Source organism: Panthera uncia (assembly GCF_023721935.1).
Source record: "Panthera uncia isolate 11264 chromosome A1 unlocalized genomic scaffold, Puncia_PCG_1.0 HiC_scaffold_17, whole genome shotgun sequence".
Classification (NCBI taxonomy): Eukaryota; Metazoa; Chordata; class Mammalia; order Carnivora; family Felidae; genus Panthera; species Panthera uncia.
In genome coordinates this window covers 5086658-5101467 of record NW_026057577.1, presented here as the reverse complement: position 1 = coordinate 5101467, position 14810 = coordinate 5086658, and the positions used below count along the sequence as shown (strand labels likewise).

The following is a 14810-nucleotide window of genomic DNA, read 5'->3' as shown; positions in this document are numbered from 1 at the left end:
TCCCTTGGGAAACATGAAGGTGGACAGACAGGCCAGAACACATGAGCCGGAATGTACAATCGGAGTGACCCCAAGAGTGGGCTGTCTGGGAGCAAGGCCACCAGAGACTGGCTCCCTGATGGGGAATGAGGAGCCTGCAGCCTGCGGGTACTCCAGGAGGAGGGAGCCTGCCCACGTGGCTGGGACACCACGTGTCTGCTCAAAACAAGTAGTCAGGGTTCCCGCCAATCAATGTTCCTGGTGTCTTGTGCCCTGCTCCATGGAGCTGCACGCCCTCATGTGTTCTGTGTTGTCACGTGCCCCCTGCCATGGCACTGTGGTGCCCTCATGTGTTCCCGGTGTTGCGTGCCCCACGCCGAGGCGCTGCGGTGCCCTCACGTGTTCTGTGCTGTCACGTGCTCTGGGCCTAGGCGCTGCGGTGCCCTCACGTGTTCTGTGCTGTCACGTGCCCTACGCCGAGGCGCTGCGGTGCCCTCACATCTTCCTGGCGTCGCATGCCCCAGCAGGGTTGCAAGTCGGTCGAGGTCCTCCTGCCCTTGAACCCCTGGGACCCTCCCACCTCATGGCTTCCCAGCCATCTGTCCCTCATGCTGTGCTTGGAGCCTCGCTGCCTGCAGCCCCCAGCCTCATCCTGCTCCTACTCCTCCTGCCCCCCACCCGAGTTGCAGCCATAGCCCACGGACACCCCAGGATCAAGGGTGTCTCCTTGAACCGAGACGTGGGTAGGACCCTTCCCAGCCCAAGTTGAAGGGGTCCTAGGGGCGATTTCAGGGCTTCTTTTTCCGTGGGGTGGAGGCCCCCCCCTCTGCCTCTCTCTGCCCCTCCCAACCCCTCCCTGCTCCTCTCCTCCTTTCACGCCCTTCCCCGCACCTCCCCACCCCTCCTCAGCACCTTCCCTTACCTGCCTTCCCTTTCCTACCCTCACTCTCATCCCCTCCCTTGCCCTGGCCTCCCTTCCTTGGCCCTCCCCCCCAACTTCCCCTCCCATTCCCTCTCATGCCTCATCCCTCCCTGTCTTTCCCTTCCCCTGCCCTCTTCCTGACCTCCCCAAACCTTCCCTTCCCTTCTCACCCAGAGGCAGGACCTCTCTGCCACTCTGTGTTTCTCCCCAACCCAACCCACCTGCCACTGCTGATAACTTGCAGACTCTGTCCCTTTCTCCTCAGCCTGTGGCCATCATTACATACAGGGGAAGATTGTGGGGGGCGTGGATGTCCCAGAGAGGAAGTGGCCATGGCAGGTCAGCGTGCACTATGCAGGCTTCCACGTCTGCGGAGGGTCCATCATCGATGAGTACTGGATCCTGTCAGCAGCCCACTGCTTCCAGAAGTGAGTGGGCAGCACCAGATGCCATTCCCTAGGAGGTCCAGGGCCTCTGGGGTTGACCACGTGGGCTACCTACAGCTGGGACTTCCCAGAAGTGGGGGAGAGAGTGGGGCCCAGCACACAGTTCCAGCCAGGGCAGCCTCTCCTCTCACAGGGCTTAAGGCTCCTTGGGGGCCATTGGCTCTTTGGGACAGGTGTGGAGCCTCGTCATAGGATGAGAGGTAAGAGGAAACATCACAGGAGAGGTGAGGAAAGACGTACCTTCATGGGCGACTCACTGCACACCTAAGTTCACCCTCCTGGGCTGATGGTGAGCAACATGTCATGATGAGTCCCTGAATCCTCCATGGGCCCAGCTTAGGACTTCTTTGGGGGCACTTTCCTAGACAACCAGGATCCCAGTGTGCTGCAGGAGTTTGCTTTTCCATATCCTGGCTGAGAGCCGGGAGACCCAGGCCACCATGCTCCAGGCCTCCCTGGGCCTGTGAACTCCTAGGAGACTTCCCTTCCCAGGTACATGGTGCACAAGCCACTGTGCCTCTGTCCTCTGTCCCCACAGAGAGAAGAACACTGAAGCATTTGATATGTACGTGGGCCTTGTGGACCTCAGGGTTGCAGGCAATCACACCCAGTGGTTCGAGGTGAACAAGGTGATCATTCACCCTACGTATGAAGTGTACCACCCTATTGGAGGAGACATTGCCCTGGTGCAGCTGAAATCTCGCATTGTGTTTTCTGACTCTGTGCTCCCAGTCTGCGTCGCACCCCCAGATGTGAACCTTCAGAATGTCATTTGCTGGGCTACAGGATGGGGAGTCATCTCCCAACAAGGTAAGAGAACTAAGGGGTCAGTCTCTTAATTGGAGCTTGTGAAGGATGGCAGCTCTGTGTCACTACAGAGAAGAATGAATTCTGTCAGTTATGGGAGTGCAGGTGTCTGGAGACTGGAAATCCCACCCATCAATCACTATTTCTTTATCAGTGTGCGGTTTTGTTATCCCTGGCTGTCTTTGTTGTGTACAGAGAAGGAGTTACATCGATTCTGAGTACAGAATGTATATTTAGTATATTGAAAATACAAATACAGATTTCAAAACAGAGTTTTCCTTAAGATTCTAAATTCAACTTATAAACAATCTTTTTAAACTTATTTTAAAAATGGGGGCACCCGGGTGGCTTAGTCAGTTAAGCATCCAACTTTGGCCCAGGTCATCTCACAGTTTGTGATTTCAAGCCCCGCATCAAGCTCTCTGCTGTCAGCAGAAAGCCTGGAGCTTTCTTCAGATCCTCTGTACCTCTCTCTCTGCCCCTCCCTCACTCATACCATCTTTGTTTCAAAAATAAAAATAAACATAAAAAAATTAAAAATCTATTAGTTATTTTAGTTTTCTCCATAATGGCCTCATATTTTCTTTCTAGTTTATACCTGAGTGCTTTAGAATTTTTATGGTTACTGAATATTTTATTTTCTTTTTTTAACATTTATTTATAATTTTTGAAAGAGAGAGAGAGAGACAAAGCATGAGTGGGCAAGGGGTAGAGAGAGGAGACACAGAATCCGAAGCAGGCTCCAGGCTCCGAGCTGTCAGCACAGACCCCAACATGGGGCTTGAACTCACAAACTGCAAGATCATGACCTGAGCCGAACTTGAACACTTAACTGACTGAGCCACCCAGGCGCCCCTGAAAACTTTTTTTTTTTTGTATTTGCTGATTAGTGACAGCTATTGATTTTTGCACATTGATTTTTCCAGCCACCTTATAGAACTCACTTTTAATACCTTGTCAATTTAGTATTTGGAAAAGAAACATCCTATTTTTTTTTCCAAATAATGACTGTTTCATCATTTCTTTTCCCATATTTTCATCTTTTATTTTTTTATTTTTTGGTCTTATTGCAATGATGCTAGGTCTTCTCTTATTTTCTATTTTAATGAAAATCCTTCTAATAACTTGCTATAAATTTGTGGTCTGGTCTGGAGACTTTAGATTAATCTTATACCAGTTTAAGAAAGATTAATGTCTGCTTTACTTAATTAAAAAAATTTACTGAATTTAGGCTGCTAGAAATTCAAATTAGAAAGTTATAACTTTATCACGTTCAATGTAATTTCCATGGTAACAAAGAAAATATCTGTAGAATATACACAAAAGGAAATGAAGAAGGAATTTAAACGTTTCACTACAGAAAAAAAGTGTTTAAGCACAAAAGAAGACTGTAATTCAAGAAATGATGGACAAAAAGATACAGGGCATAGAGAAAACAAATAGAACCATGACAGAAGTCTTTCCTTATCAGTAATTACTTTAAATGTAAATAGATTAAATTTTCCAATCAAAAGACAGAGATTAGAAGAATGGATAAAAATACATGATCCAATTCTGTGCTGTTTGTGAAACTCACCTGAGATCCAAGGGCACAAACAAGTTGAAAATGAAAGGACAGAAAAAGATATTCATGCAAGCAGTGACCAAAAGAGAGCAGGGTGGCTATACTATTACCAAATTAAATAGACTCTTAAAAAAAAGTTACAAGAGACAAAGAAGGACATTATAGATGAATAAAAGGTTTACACATCAGGAAGATATAAAAATTATAACCATTACACACCTAAAGACAAACCATCAAAATATATGAAGCAAAAACTGACAGAACTGAAAGGAGCACTAGACAGCTCTACCGTAATAGTTGGAGATTTCAATATGCCTCTCTCAACAATGGACTGAACAACCAGACAGAAGATAAGGAAGGAAAGAGAGGACTCGAACATCACAATGAACCAACTAGATGTAGCAGACACACATAGACACCCACCCCGCAACAGCCACACACAAGTACACTTGTGAAATTTTTCAGGATAGACCATACATTAGGCCACAAAGTCCCAGTATATCTTAAAGGTAAATATCTTACAAAATATCTTCTCTGACCCAGACAGGGTGAAGTAGAAATCAGTAATATAAAGAAAATGGATAAATTCACAAAACCATGAAAAGTAAACAACACATTCTTAAATAACAAATGGATCAAAGAAAAAAATCACAAGGAAAATTACAAAATACTTAGAGACAAATAAGAAAAGAACTAAAATGCAACATACCAAAACGTATGGGGTGCAGCAAAAACAGTACTATGGGGAAAAATTGTAGCTATGCCATTTATTCTTTTATAAAAGAAGTACTTAACATTTATAAAGAAGAAAGACCTCCGATAAATAACTTCACTTTACAACTTAAGAAACAAAAGAAGAACAAACTAAACCAAAGCTAGCAGAAAGCAGACAATAACTAGAAAGCAGAGAAAATTAAATGGAGATGAGAAAAAAAATAGTCAATAAGACCAATGTTAGTTATATGAAAAGACCAACAAAATGAACAAACCTTTAGCTAGCCTGACTACAAAAATGAAACTGAGAACACCACTACTGACATCACATAAATAAAAGGATTTTAAGAGAATACTAGACATAACTCCACGCCAACAAATCTGATAACATACATGAAAGGGAAAAATTCCTAGAAATGCCCAAATTACCAAAACTGACTCCAGAGAAACTTAAAACTCCAAGTGAGTTGTAACAAGTAAGCAAGTTGGTATTCACAAACCTCTCAACAATAAAAGTCTAGGACGAAGTGGCCTCCCTGATGAACACTACCAAAGATTTAAAGAAAAGTTAACGGCAATTCTTCTCAAATGATATTTGAAAAACATAGGAGAGAAGAGAACACTCACCTCATTCTATGGAGCCAACATTACACTGATCCCAAAGCAAGACACAAAAGTATGAGACACTATTCTTCGTGAATGTAGATGTAAAAATCCTCAACAAGACACCAACAAACTTAATTCAACAGCACATTAAATCCCAAATACAAAATCTAACAGCACACCTAAAGGAAATAGAAGCAGAACGGCAAAGACACCCCAAACTCAGCAGAAGAGAAATAATAAAGATCAGAGCAGAAATAAACAATACAGAATGTAAAAACACAGTAGAGCAGATCAATGAAACCAAGAGTTGGTTTTTTTAAAACATAAACAAAATTGATAAACCTCTAGTCAGGCTTCTCAAAAAGAAAAGGGAGATGACCCAAATAGATAAAATCACGAATGAAAATAGCATTATTACAACCAATCCCTCAGAAATACAAGCAATTATCAGGGAATACTATGAAAAATTATATGCCAACCAACTGGACAACCTGGAAGAAATAGACAAATTCCTAAACACCCACACTCTTCCAAAACTCAATCAGGAGGAAATAGAAAATTTGAACAGACCCATAACTAGTGAAGAAATTGAATCAGTTATCAAAAATCTACCAATAAATAAGAGTCCAGGACCAGATGGCTTCTGCGGGGAATTCCACCAGACATTTAAAGCAGAGATAATACCTATCCTTCTCAAGCTGTACCAAAAGATAGAAAAGAAAGGAAAACTTCCAGACTCATTCTATGAAGCCAGTATTACTTTGATTCCCAAACCAGAGATTCAGCAAAAAAAGAGAACTACAGGCCAATATCCCTGATGAATATGGATGCAAAAATTCTCAATAAGATACTAGCAAATCGAATTCAACAGCATATAAAAAGAATTATTCACCATGATCAAGTGGGATTCTTTCCTGGGCTGCAGAGCTGGTTCAACATTTGCAAATCAATCAGTGTGATACATCACATTAATAAAAGAAAAGAAACATATGATCCTATCAATCGATGCAGAAAAAGCAGTTGACAAAATACAGCATCCTTTCTTAATAAAAACCCTCGAGAAAGTCAGGAGAAAAGGAACATACTTAAACATCATAAAAGCCATTTATGAAAAACCTACAGCTAATATCCTCAATGGGGAAAAACTGAGAGCTTTCCCCCTGAGATCAGGAACACGACTGGGATGTCTACTCTCACTGCTGTTGTTTAACGTAGTTTTGGAAGTCCTAGCATCAGCAATCAGACAACAAAATGAAATCAAAGGCATCAAAATTGGCAAAGATGAAGTCAAGCTTTCACTTTTTGCAGATGACCTGATATTATACAGGAAAACCCAATAGACTCCACCAAAAGTCTGCTAGAACTGATACATGAATTCAGCAAAGTCGTAGAATACAAAATTAGTATACAGAAATCAGTTACATTCCTATACAATAATGAAGCAACAGAAAGAGAAATAAAGAAACTGATGCCATTCACAATTGCACCAAGAATCATAAAATACCTAGGAATAAACCTAATCAAAGATGTAAAAGATCTGTATGCTGAAAACTATAGAAAGCTTATGAAGGAAATTGAAGAAGATACAAAGAAATGGAAAAACCTTCCATGATCATGGATTGGAAGAATAAATATTGTTAAAATGTCAATACTACCAAAGCAATCTACATATTCAATGCAATCCCAATCAAAACTGCACCAGCATTCTTCTCGAAGCTATAACAGGCAATCCTAAAATTTGTATGGAACCCAAATAGCCAAAGTAATACTGAAGAAGAAGACCAAAGTGGGAGGCATCACAATCCCAGACATTAGCCTCTACTACAAAGCTGTCATCATCAAGACAGCATGGTATTGGCACAAAAACAGACACATAGACCAATGGAATAGAATAGAGACCCCAGAATTGGATCCGCAAATATATGGCCAACTAATCTTTGACAAAGCAGGAAAGAGTATCCAATGGAAAAAAGACAGTGTCTTTAAGAAATGGTGCTGGGAGAACTGGACAGCAACATGCAGAAGAATGAAACTAGACCACTTTCTTACGCCATTCACAAAAATAAACTCAAAATGGATACAGGACCTGAATGTGAGACAGGAAACCATTAAAGCCCTAGAGGAGAAAGCAGGAAAAAAACCTCTCTGACCTAAGCAGCAGCAATTTCTTACTTGACACATCGCCAAAAGCAAGGGAATTAAAAGCAAAAATGAACTATTGGGACCACATCCAGATAAATAGCTTCTGCACTCCAAAGGAAACCATCAACAAAACTAAAAGGCAACCTACGGAATGGGAAAAGATTTGCAAATGACATATCAGACAAAGGGTTAGTATCCAAAATCTATAAAGAACTCACCAAACTCCACACCCGGAAAACAAATAATCCAGTGAAGAAATGGACAGAAGACATGAATAGATACTTCTCTAAAGAAGACATCTAGATGGCCAACAGGCACAATGTCACTTCTCAACAGGGAAATACAAATCAAAACCACACTGAGATACCACTTCTCGCCAGAGTGGCTAAAATGAACAAATCAGGAGACTACAGATGCCGGAGGGGATGTGGAGAAACTGTTGCACTGTTGGTGGGAATGCAAACTGGTGCAGCCACTCTGGAAAACAGTATGGAGGTTCCTCAAAAAATTAAAAATAGGTCTACCTTATGAGCCACCAATAGCACTGCTAGGAATTTACCCAAGGGATACAGGAGTGCTGATGCATAGGGGCACTTGTGCCCCAATGTTTATAGCAGCACTCTCAACAATAGCCAAATTATGGAAAGAGCCTAAATGTCCATCAACTGAAGAATGGATACAGAAGATGTGTTTACATATACAATGGAATACTACTTGGCAATGAGAAAGAATAAACTCTGGCCTTTTGCAGCAACATGGATGGAACTGGAGGGTATTATGCTAAGTGAAATAAGTCATACAGAGAAAGACCGATACCATATGTTTTCACTCTTATGTGGATCCTGAGAAACTTAACAGAAAACCACAGGTGAGGGGAAGGAGGAAAAAAAGTTACATATAGGGAAGGAGGCAAACCATAAGAGACTCTTAAATACTGAGAATAAACTGAGGGTTGATGGGAGGGTGGGGGAGAGGGGAAAGTGGGTGATGGGCATTGAGGAGAGCACCTGTTGGGGTGAGCACTGGGTGTTTTATGGAAACTAATTTGACAATAAATTATATAATTAATACATACATACAAACATACATACATACATACCATTATGCCATCAAAATAAAAAAACAGCGCATTAAAAGGATTATACACTTTGGGGCATCTGGGTGGCTTGGTCGGTTAAGTGTCTGACTCTTGGTTTCAACTCAGGTCATGATCTCATGGTTCGTGAGCTTGTGCCTGGCATCGGGTTCTGGGCTGACAGCGCGGAGGCTGCTTGGGATTTCTCTTGCCCTCTCTCTCTCCTACTTACCCACTTGAGCTCTCTCTCTCCCTCAAAAAGTAAATAAATAAACATTAAAAAAGGATTATACACTTCAACAAAGTGTTATTTGTCCCAGGAATACAAAGGAGGCTCAGCATGCAAAAATTAACCAATAGAACACACCACATTAAAGGAATGAAGGGGGAACCCATATGTTCAGCTCAAGTGATGCAGAAAAGCCTCTGACTGGATCCAATGTCCTTTGATGAAGAAAAAAGCCAGTCAAAAAGTAGGAAGAGGGGAGTACTTCCTTGGCACGACTAAGGACATTTATGAACAACCCGCAGCCAGTATCTTACCCAGCAGAGAAAGGTGGACAACTGATGCCTAAAATCATGAGCAGGATAAGAAGGCCACTCTCACCGCTGACATTTTGTATTGTACCAGAAGCTTCAGACAGTTAAGTTAGGCAAGAAAAAGAAAGAAAAGTCACCCAAATTCCAAGTAATCCTAAAAACCAACACATAAAACCAACCACTACAAACAAGAAACAATTTCAGCAAAGTTGCAGGATAAAGATCAACACACACAAAAGTTAACTGAGTTTCTATATGCCTTCATTGAACAATCACAAAATGACATTAAGAAAATAATACTAAATCATCTGAAAGAAAAGCTACCTTTAGTAAATTCAGCCAAGGAGGTGAAGACCTGTAAACCAAGTGCTCAAAACATTGCCAGGGGGATTTTGAAAGACCTAAATAAATGGAAAGGCAGCTTGTGTTCACGGGTTAGAAGACAAATTTGTCACAATGTCAGCACCACCCAAAGTGGCCTGCATGTCCAGTGCCTTTTCTGAAGAAATGTAAAAGTTGATTCTTAAGTTCATATGGAATTGGAAGGGTCCCTATGTAGCCAAAACACACTCTTGGAGGAGAAGATCAAAGCTGGACAGACTCACAGTTCCCACTTTCAAAATATTGTAAAGTTATAGATATCAAGACAATGTGATTCTAGCACAAGGACAGATTCATAGACCACCCCCTGTGTACACGTGTGCCTTTGTACATGTGTGTTTGCATGTGTGTGTACAGGTGTGTGCATGTGCATGTATGCATGTGGGGTGAGGGGTGCACATGCATGGGTGTGAGTTCATGTGTGAGTGTGTGCATGCGTGTATATCTGTTACATTTTTGTTGAATGCCAGACATTGTAGAACATTTAGAACTGAAACCTGTGAACCCCAGAATAGACCCTTCTCTGCTGAGTCATTAGTGGGGTGGTGAGGGCGGGGAAGTCTGGTGAGAATTTGAGCTGGGTTGCAGGTTCTGCTGTTGCTCTGGCTGCCTTCAGTGCACCAGAGGCTCAGGTCCCTCCATGGTGGCTGCTGGATGTGGGGCCTGGGGTGTCTCTCTGTTCCTGCTCCTCCTTTTACCTCAGCACCTCTGCACACCTGTGGCACATTGTCGCCTACCCTCTGGGGGGCAACTGGTGCTGGGGAGGAGGATCCCTGAGTTGCCCTGGTCCAGCCTTGGTCCCTGGCAGTGCTGTGGGCCCATTGGAAATGGGCCTCTGTGCACAGTTGCTGGCACACCTGGGGCAGCTGCACTCGACTCTGTGTCCTGGGACAAGAGTATCTTTTGGTCCTCCCGACCAATGGAAGGCTCATGGTCCACAGGTGAGAAAGGAAGCAAGCTGTACTCTTGCAGTCCTCCAGTGGCAGCTGGCCATCCCCTGGCCTGCGTGGAGGGGCTCTCTCTCTGGACCCCTGCCCTGTTTACTGTATTGTCCCATGGCTCTCGGTGGAGACTTAGAGGAAAGACCTACTAGTGAGTGCAAACCTCTCGTGTGGCTTCCGAGCATTCTGAGCTGGTGTGCTGGCCACACCTACACAAGCCATTGAAATTATTGCTGACTACTTTCCATGCACATCTTCCTTCCACCTCTTCCCTTGTGCTCTGCCAGGCTCATCAGTTTGGTCCTCCGTCCACCAGCTGCATGGGGCTGTGGCGGCCGTGAGAGTGTGATGGATAGCTTACACCACACATCCTCTGTCTCCACCACTGTCTGGGTGGTCAGCAAGACTCTCCACTCTGGGATGGCTGGAACTCGGTATCTCAGGCCCCTGTGAGCTCTGGGGGCTGTGGAGTCCACCCCACCATCCTCTGCCCATCCTCCCCATGGGATTGTCTGTACCCTCCACACGCACGGCTCAGGACCCAGCAGCAGGCTGAGGGAGCCTAGACTCTGGGCCTCCTTCTCTCTGCAACACCCTCCCTGTGGTGTCCACCTTGGGGTTCCAGCTGCCCGGGTACCTGGGGACATTCCCCACCCGAGGGGCATGGGTCCCTTGAGGTCTTGCCTCATCTGCTATGTGTTCCCTGGACAGCCACAATGTAGGAAAGCAGTTGTGTCCTGTGCAGACACATTGCTGCTTGCTTATGGCAGGAGAGAAGTGCACTCCTTGTTGCCCTGCATGGTCACAGTGGAGAGGTTTACAGCCAGCGTGTTTCCCAATGCACTTTACTGGGCTGCCTCTTCCAGCACTGCAAACCCTGGTTTGTGGGTGCTCTGTTGCTCTGCGTGCCCGTTTGCACCACCTGCCTTGTCCGTGGCTCCTCTCCTGACATTGCCCTGCCTGCGCAGCCAGTGTCAACCACAAACGCTGCTGACTCCTGCTTTGGGTCACCTTCTCTAGCTCCAAAAGTGGTTCCCCAGGTGCCCCTGGAGGGTTCTCTGCCTTCCCCAAATGGGCACCCCTTTGACACCAGGGTCGCACGGGTCTGCAGCCTGTGCAAACAGCTTTTCTTCAGTCACAGCGATGCCCAGAGCCATGGGAACCTCTCACACATGGGCCAGGAGAGCACAGGTTTCTGGGACCAATGACTGTGCCCATCAAGGTAGACTGAGGCACGCAGGGGTGACACCGGCAAAACCCAGAGGTTCTTTATTTTGCACACAGTGCCCTCCACTCAGCCACCTGGGGACTGGGCTGACAGAGGCTTGTTTGGTCCCCAGCTGCAGCAGTGGGAGGGAACAGGCTAGAACGTGGCGTGGCCCTTCCCGCTGCTTTAGGAAGACTCACATGACACATATATTTCATACCCACTGAGCAAACCAGGCACCCCAGTGCAGAGAGGGAGCCATGAGGAGGGCGGGAGCAGGAGGAGCCTCAGGGTGAGCCAGCTGGGCCCCAGGACCACAGGTGCCTTGGGGACCCCTCACTGGGCCTGCACTCCTTTCTGACAGGCCACACCTCAGACAAGCTGCAGGAGGCACAGATGCCCCTGATCTCACTGCCCCTGTGCCAGCTGCTCTACGGACACCTGTCATATATTATGATGGACATGCTGTGTGCCGGGGACATCAAGAACATGAAGACTGTGTGCGAGGTGCTTCCCTCTGAGGGGCAGGGGCCAAGCCTGGGGCTCTCAGATGTTCACCTGCTTTGAGCCAGGGGGCACTTTGGGAGTGGGAGGTGGTCCCAGATGGCCTGTCCGCTGTAGGGCTCAGGAGCACATCACCATGTGGCCTTCAGCTGGGCGGGAGTCTTGGGTGGCTTATGCGACTCCAGTTAGCACTCAGCACCCTGTGGACCCCAGCACTGCCAGAACAGCCCAGGCTCCACGTCTTCCCGGGGCCTTGCCCACTATCTGTCACCCCATGGCACCATCCTCCCCCCACCCCCGCTGGCAGGACAGTGCCTGGAGCACAGCCTGCCTGCAGCAGAGCTTGGCACCGGCAAAGTGAGGCTGAGTGTGTGGGATGCAGGAGGCTGCAGACCCTGAACTCCCCATTCACAGGAACCCCCTCTCTTTTCCAGGGTGACTCTGGTGGCCCACTCGTCTGTGAATTCAACCACACCTGGTTGCAGGTTGGAGTGGTGAGCTGGGGCCGTGGCTGCACATACCCTATGTATCCTGCAGTTTATGCGCGGGTCTCCTATTTCTCAAAGTGGATCCATTATCACATAGAGCACACACCCCTGCCTCTTCAGCCACTCCCCACCCTCTCCTCCATGCTATGCGCCACCCTCAGTGTCCCTGTGACCATGCTGGCTGTCCTATTAATGTTGTGAGGGCCACCGGCCAGGCCCAGATGTGGGGCCACATCTCACCACAAAAGGGCCCAGTGCTCTGGGCTGAGATGTGGTAAGATATTAAATGTTTACCAAGTGAGCATCCCGGAGGTGCTATGTCGTCTGTCCACTCAGAGCACAGGCCTCCTCACGAAGACAGAGTGTGTATATCGCCTGGCACTCAGTGGCCTTATCAGGGTGACAGGCAGCAAGGGGAGAAGCACAGGCCACCCGGCCATCAGTGTCGGGACATTGAATCCAGGTGCAGCCAAAGCCAGCAGAGTTTTAAATGCTCAGACCTGTCAGTGTCAAAGAGTTTTTAAGTACCCAAATTTCCAATATGAAAATTGAAAGATGTGAGCTGAGAGTAGGCATTCGGAAGAACTAAAAAGATGAACACAGACATCAGGGGGGCAAATGCCAAGAAAACACCAAAACTAACATTCTAAACATCTGGTTTTGGAAAAAAAATCAAAAAGTAAGAAGTCACTAACTTCATCAAGATATAAGCTGGGGCCCCTGGGTGGCTCAGTCAATTAAGTGCCAGACTTTGGCTCAGGTCATGATCTCGCTGGGTTTGAGCCCCATGTTGGGCTCTGCTGACAGCTCAGAGCCTGGAGCCTGCTTCAGATTCTGTGTCTCCCTTGCTCTCTGCCCCTCCCCTGCTCACACTCTGTCTCTCTCTCTCTCTCTCTTTCGCTCTCTCTCTCAAAAATAAATAAACATTTAAAAAAAGATATAAGCTGAGAGCAAAAAATACACAAAACAAGAAATGACAAGGGGGAAATATTAAAGAAAAAAATCTCTGAAATCATAAAAGGTATTGTATAATTCTATGTAAATAATTTTAAAATGAAACATTTCACTTTTTAGAAAGAAATTTACCAAAGGTAACCACAGTAGAGATGGAAGGTTCAAATAGGCCAAAGTCTGGAGAAGAAGTGGAGATGTTTCAGAAGGAATGTAAAAGCCCTTGGTTGAGGGTTCCTTGGGAACCTGTCAAACCTTCTGCTGAGGGCTATCCCTGTGCTGCTACGCAGCCCACACGCAGACTGGGGAGAGGCTTCCAGACTCACCCTGGTGGTGCACGTGCATGAACACACCTGACCACACGTAAGCAGGGGACTGCCACAGTCCAGCTTACAGTTCAGAAGTCCTGGTGAAGGACTAGTCGCCAGAATCCAACTTTAAGATAGCACGTTGTAATCAAGTAGGATTTACTCCAGGAATGCAAGGATCCCATAAGTGTAATTCACATATTAATTACTTCCTTAATGAGACTAATATTAATGAAGAGGCTTTTAACAAATTCAAAACCCATTTTCCAAAAATAAAAGGAAAGAAAGTAAAGATAGCTATTGCTAGTAAGGTATACGCTGCCTTGGCCTAAAAGCCGTCCTTTCCTTGGTGGGGAAACAGTACATTCCTGCTAAGGCTGGGTCACAGGAACATCGCTCCTGTGTCTCCTGACCCTTCACACCACTGGAACAGCAGCCGCCACAGCTGTGGAAGAGAACCATCCGGGCAAGCAGGAAAGAGACATTGAAACTATGTCAGAAAACTTAGAGCACATCCAGAGCACACAAGAGGACAATGTGCAACTCCCAGAGACGGTAAGAATACTCGGTAAAGTCACCAGACAAAACATGACAAAAGCAGAATGGGTTCCGGCCAGGAGATATAGCAGAAGGGAAGAAGACACCTGTTACAGTAGCGGCGAAAGAGAGAAGATACCTACAGCCTTAACAAGAAATGTGAACGTCCATATAAGGAAATGTTTAAAATGCTTCTGGTGGGGGTGGGGAGGGAGAAAGAACAAGGAAAAGTAGATTTGAACAAATGTTAACACAGTCTTTCTCAGGCAAAGCAACCCTAGTGTGTGCATGCACGTGTGCATGAGTGTGTGTGCATGTGTGTGTGCATGCAAGCATGTGTGTGTGTGCACATGTGTGTGTATTTCTGGAGCTAAATAGTTGATTTTGAGGTTTATATCAAAACAGAAGAAAGAACACTGAGGAATAAAGCTACATATGAAGGCCAGTGACATGGGGGGAATTACCCCAGCAGACACTGAAATGTTGCATCATTATAACAGGCCATGGATACGGGATAGTGTGTGTCTGTGCATAAGACACTCAAAACGGGGCCCAAGTACATGTGGGAAATCAGTGTATGACTAATGTGTTAATTTAAGTCGCTGGAGGTATTAAGTTTTCAAAACTGCAATTTGGCATGGCCAAATAGTTTGTCCCAGAAACAGCGTACATCCACCCAAGTACACTTTATCCCAGGA

The 14810-nt window shown here is 45.7% G+C and overlaps 1 protein-coding gene across 1 annotated transcript; it reads left to right on the top strand.

The window, feature by feature from the left end:
- Positions 1-464: 464 nt before the first annotated feature.
- On the top strand, positions 465-12517 carry PRSS38 (serine protease 38). The gene is made up of 5 exons (XM_049648426.1): positions 465-722; positions 1167-1329; positions 1886-2157; positions 11689-11831; positions 12263-12517. The coding sequence occupies exons 1-5, from the start codon at positions 563-565 to the stop codon at positions 12515-12517; spliced, it is 993 nt and encodes a 330-aa protein (XP_049504383.1). The 5' UTR covers positions 465-562.
- Positions 12518-14810: the final 2293 nt, after the last annotated feature.

Bases quoted from the DNA above. Each gene is read 5' to 3' on its own strand.
- PRSS38 (XM_049648426.1), top strand. From the start codon at position 563: ATGGCTTCCCAGCCATCTGTCCCTCATGCTGTGCTTGGAGCCTCGCTG. The intron at 723-1,166 runs GTAGGACCCTTC...CTTTCTCCTCAG, and splicing joins CTCCTTGAACCGAGACGTGG to CCTGTGGCCATCATTACATA. The intron at 11,832-12,262 runs GTGCTTCCCTCT...TCTCTTTTCCAG, and splicing joins ACATGAAGACTGTGTGCGAG to GGTGACTCTGGTGGCCCACT.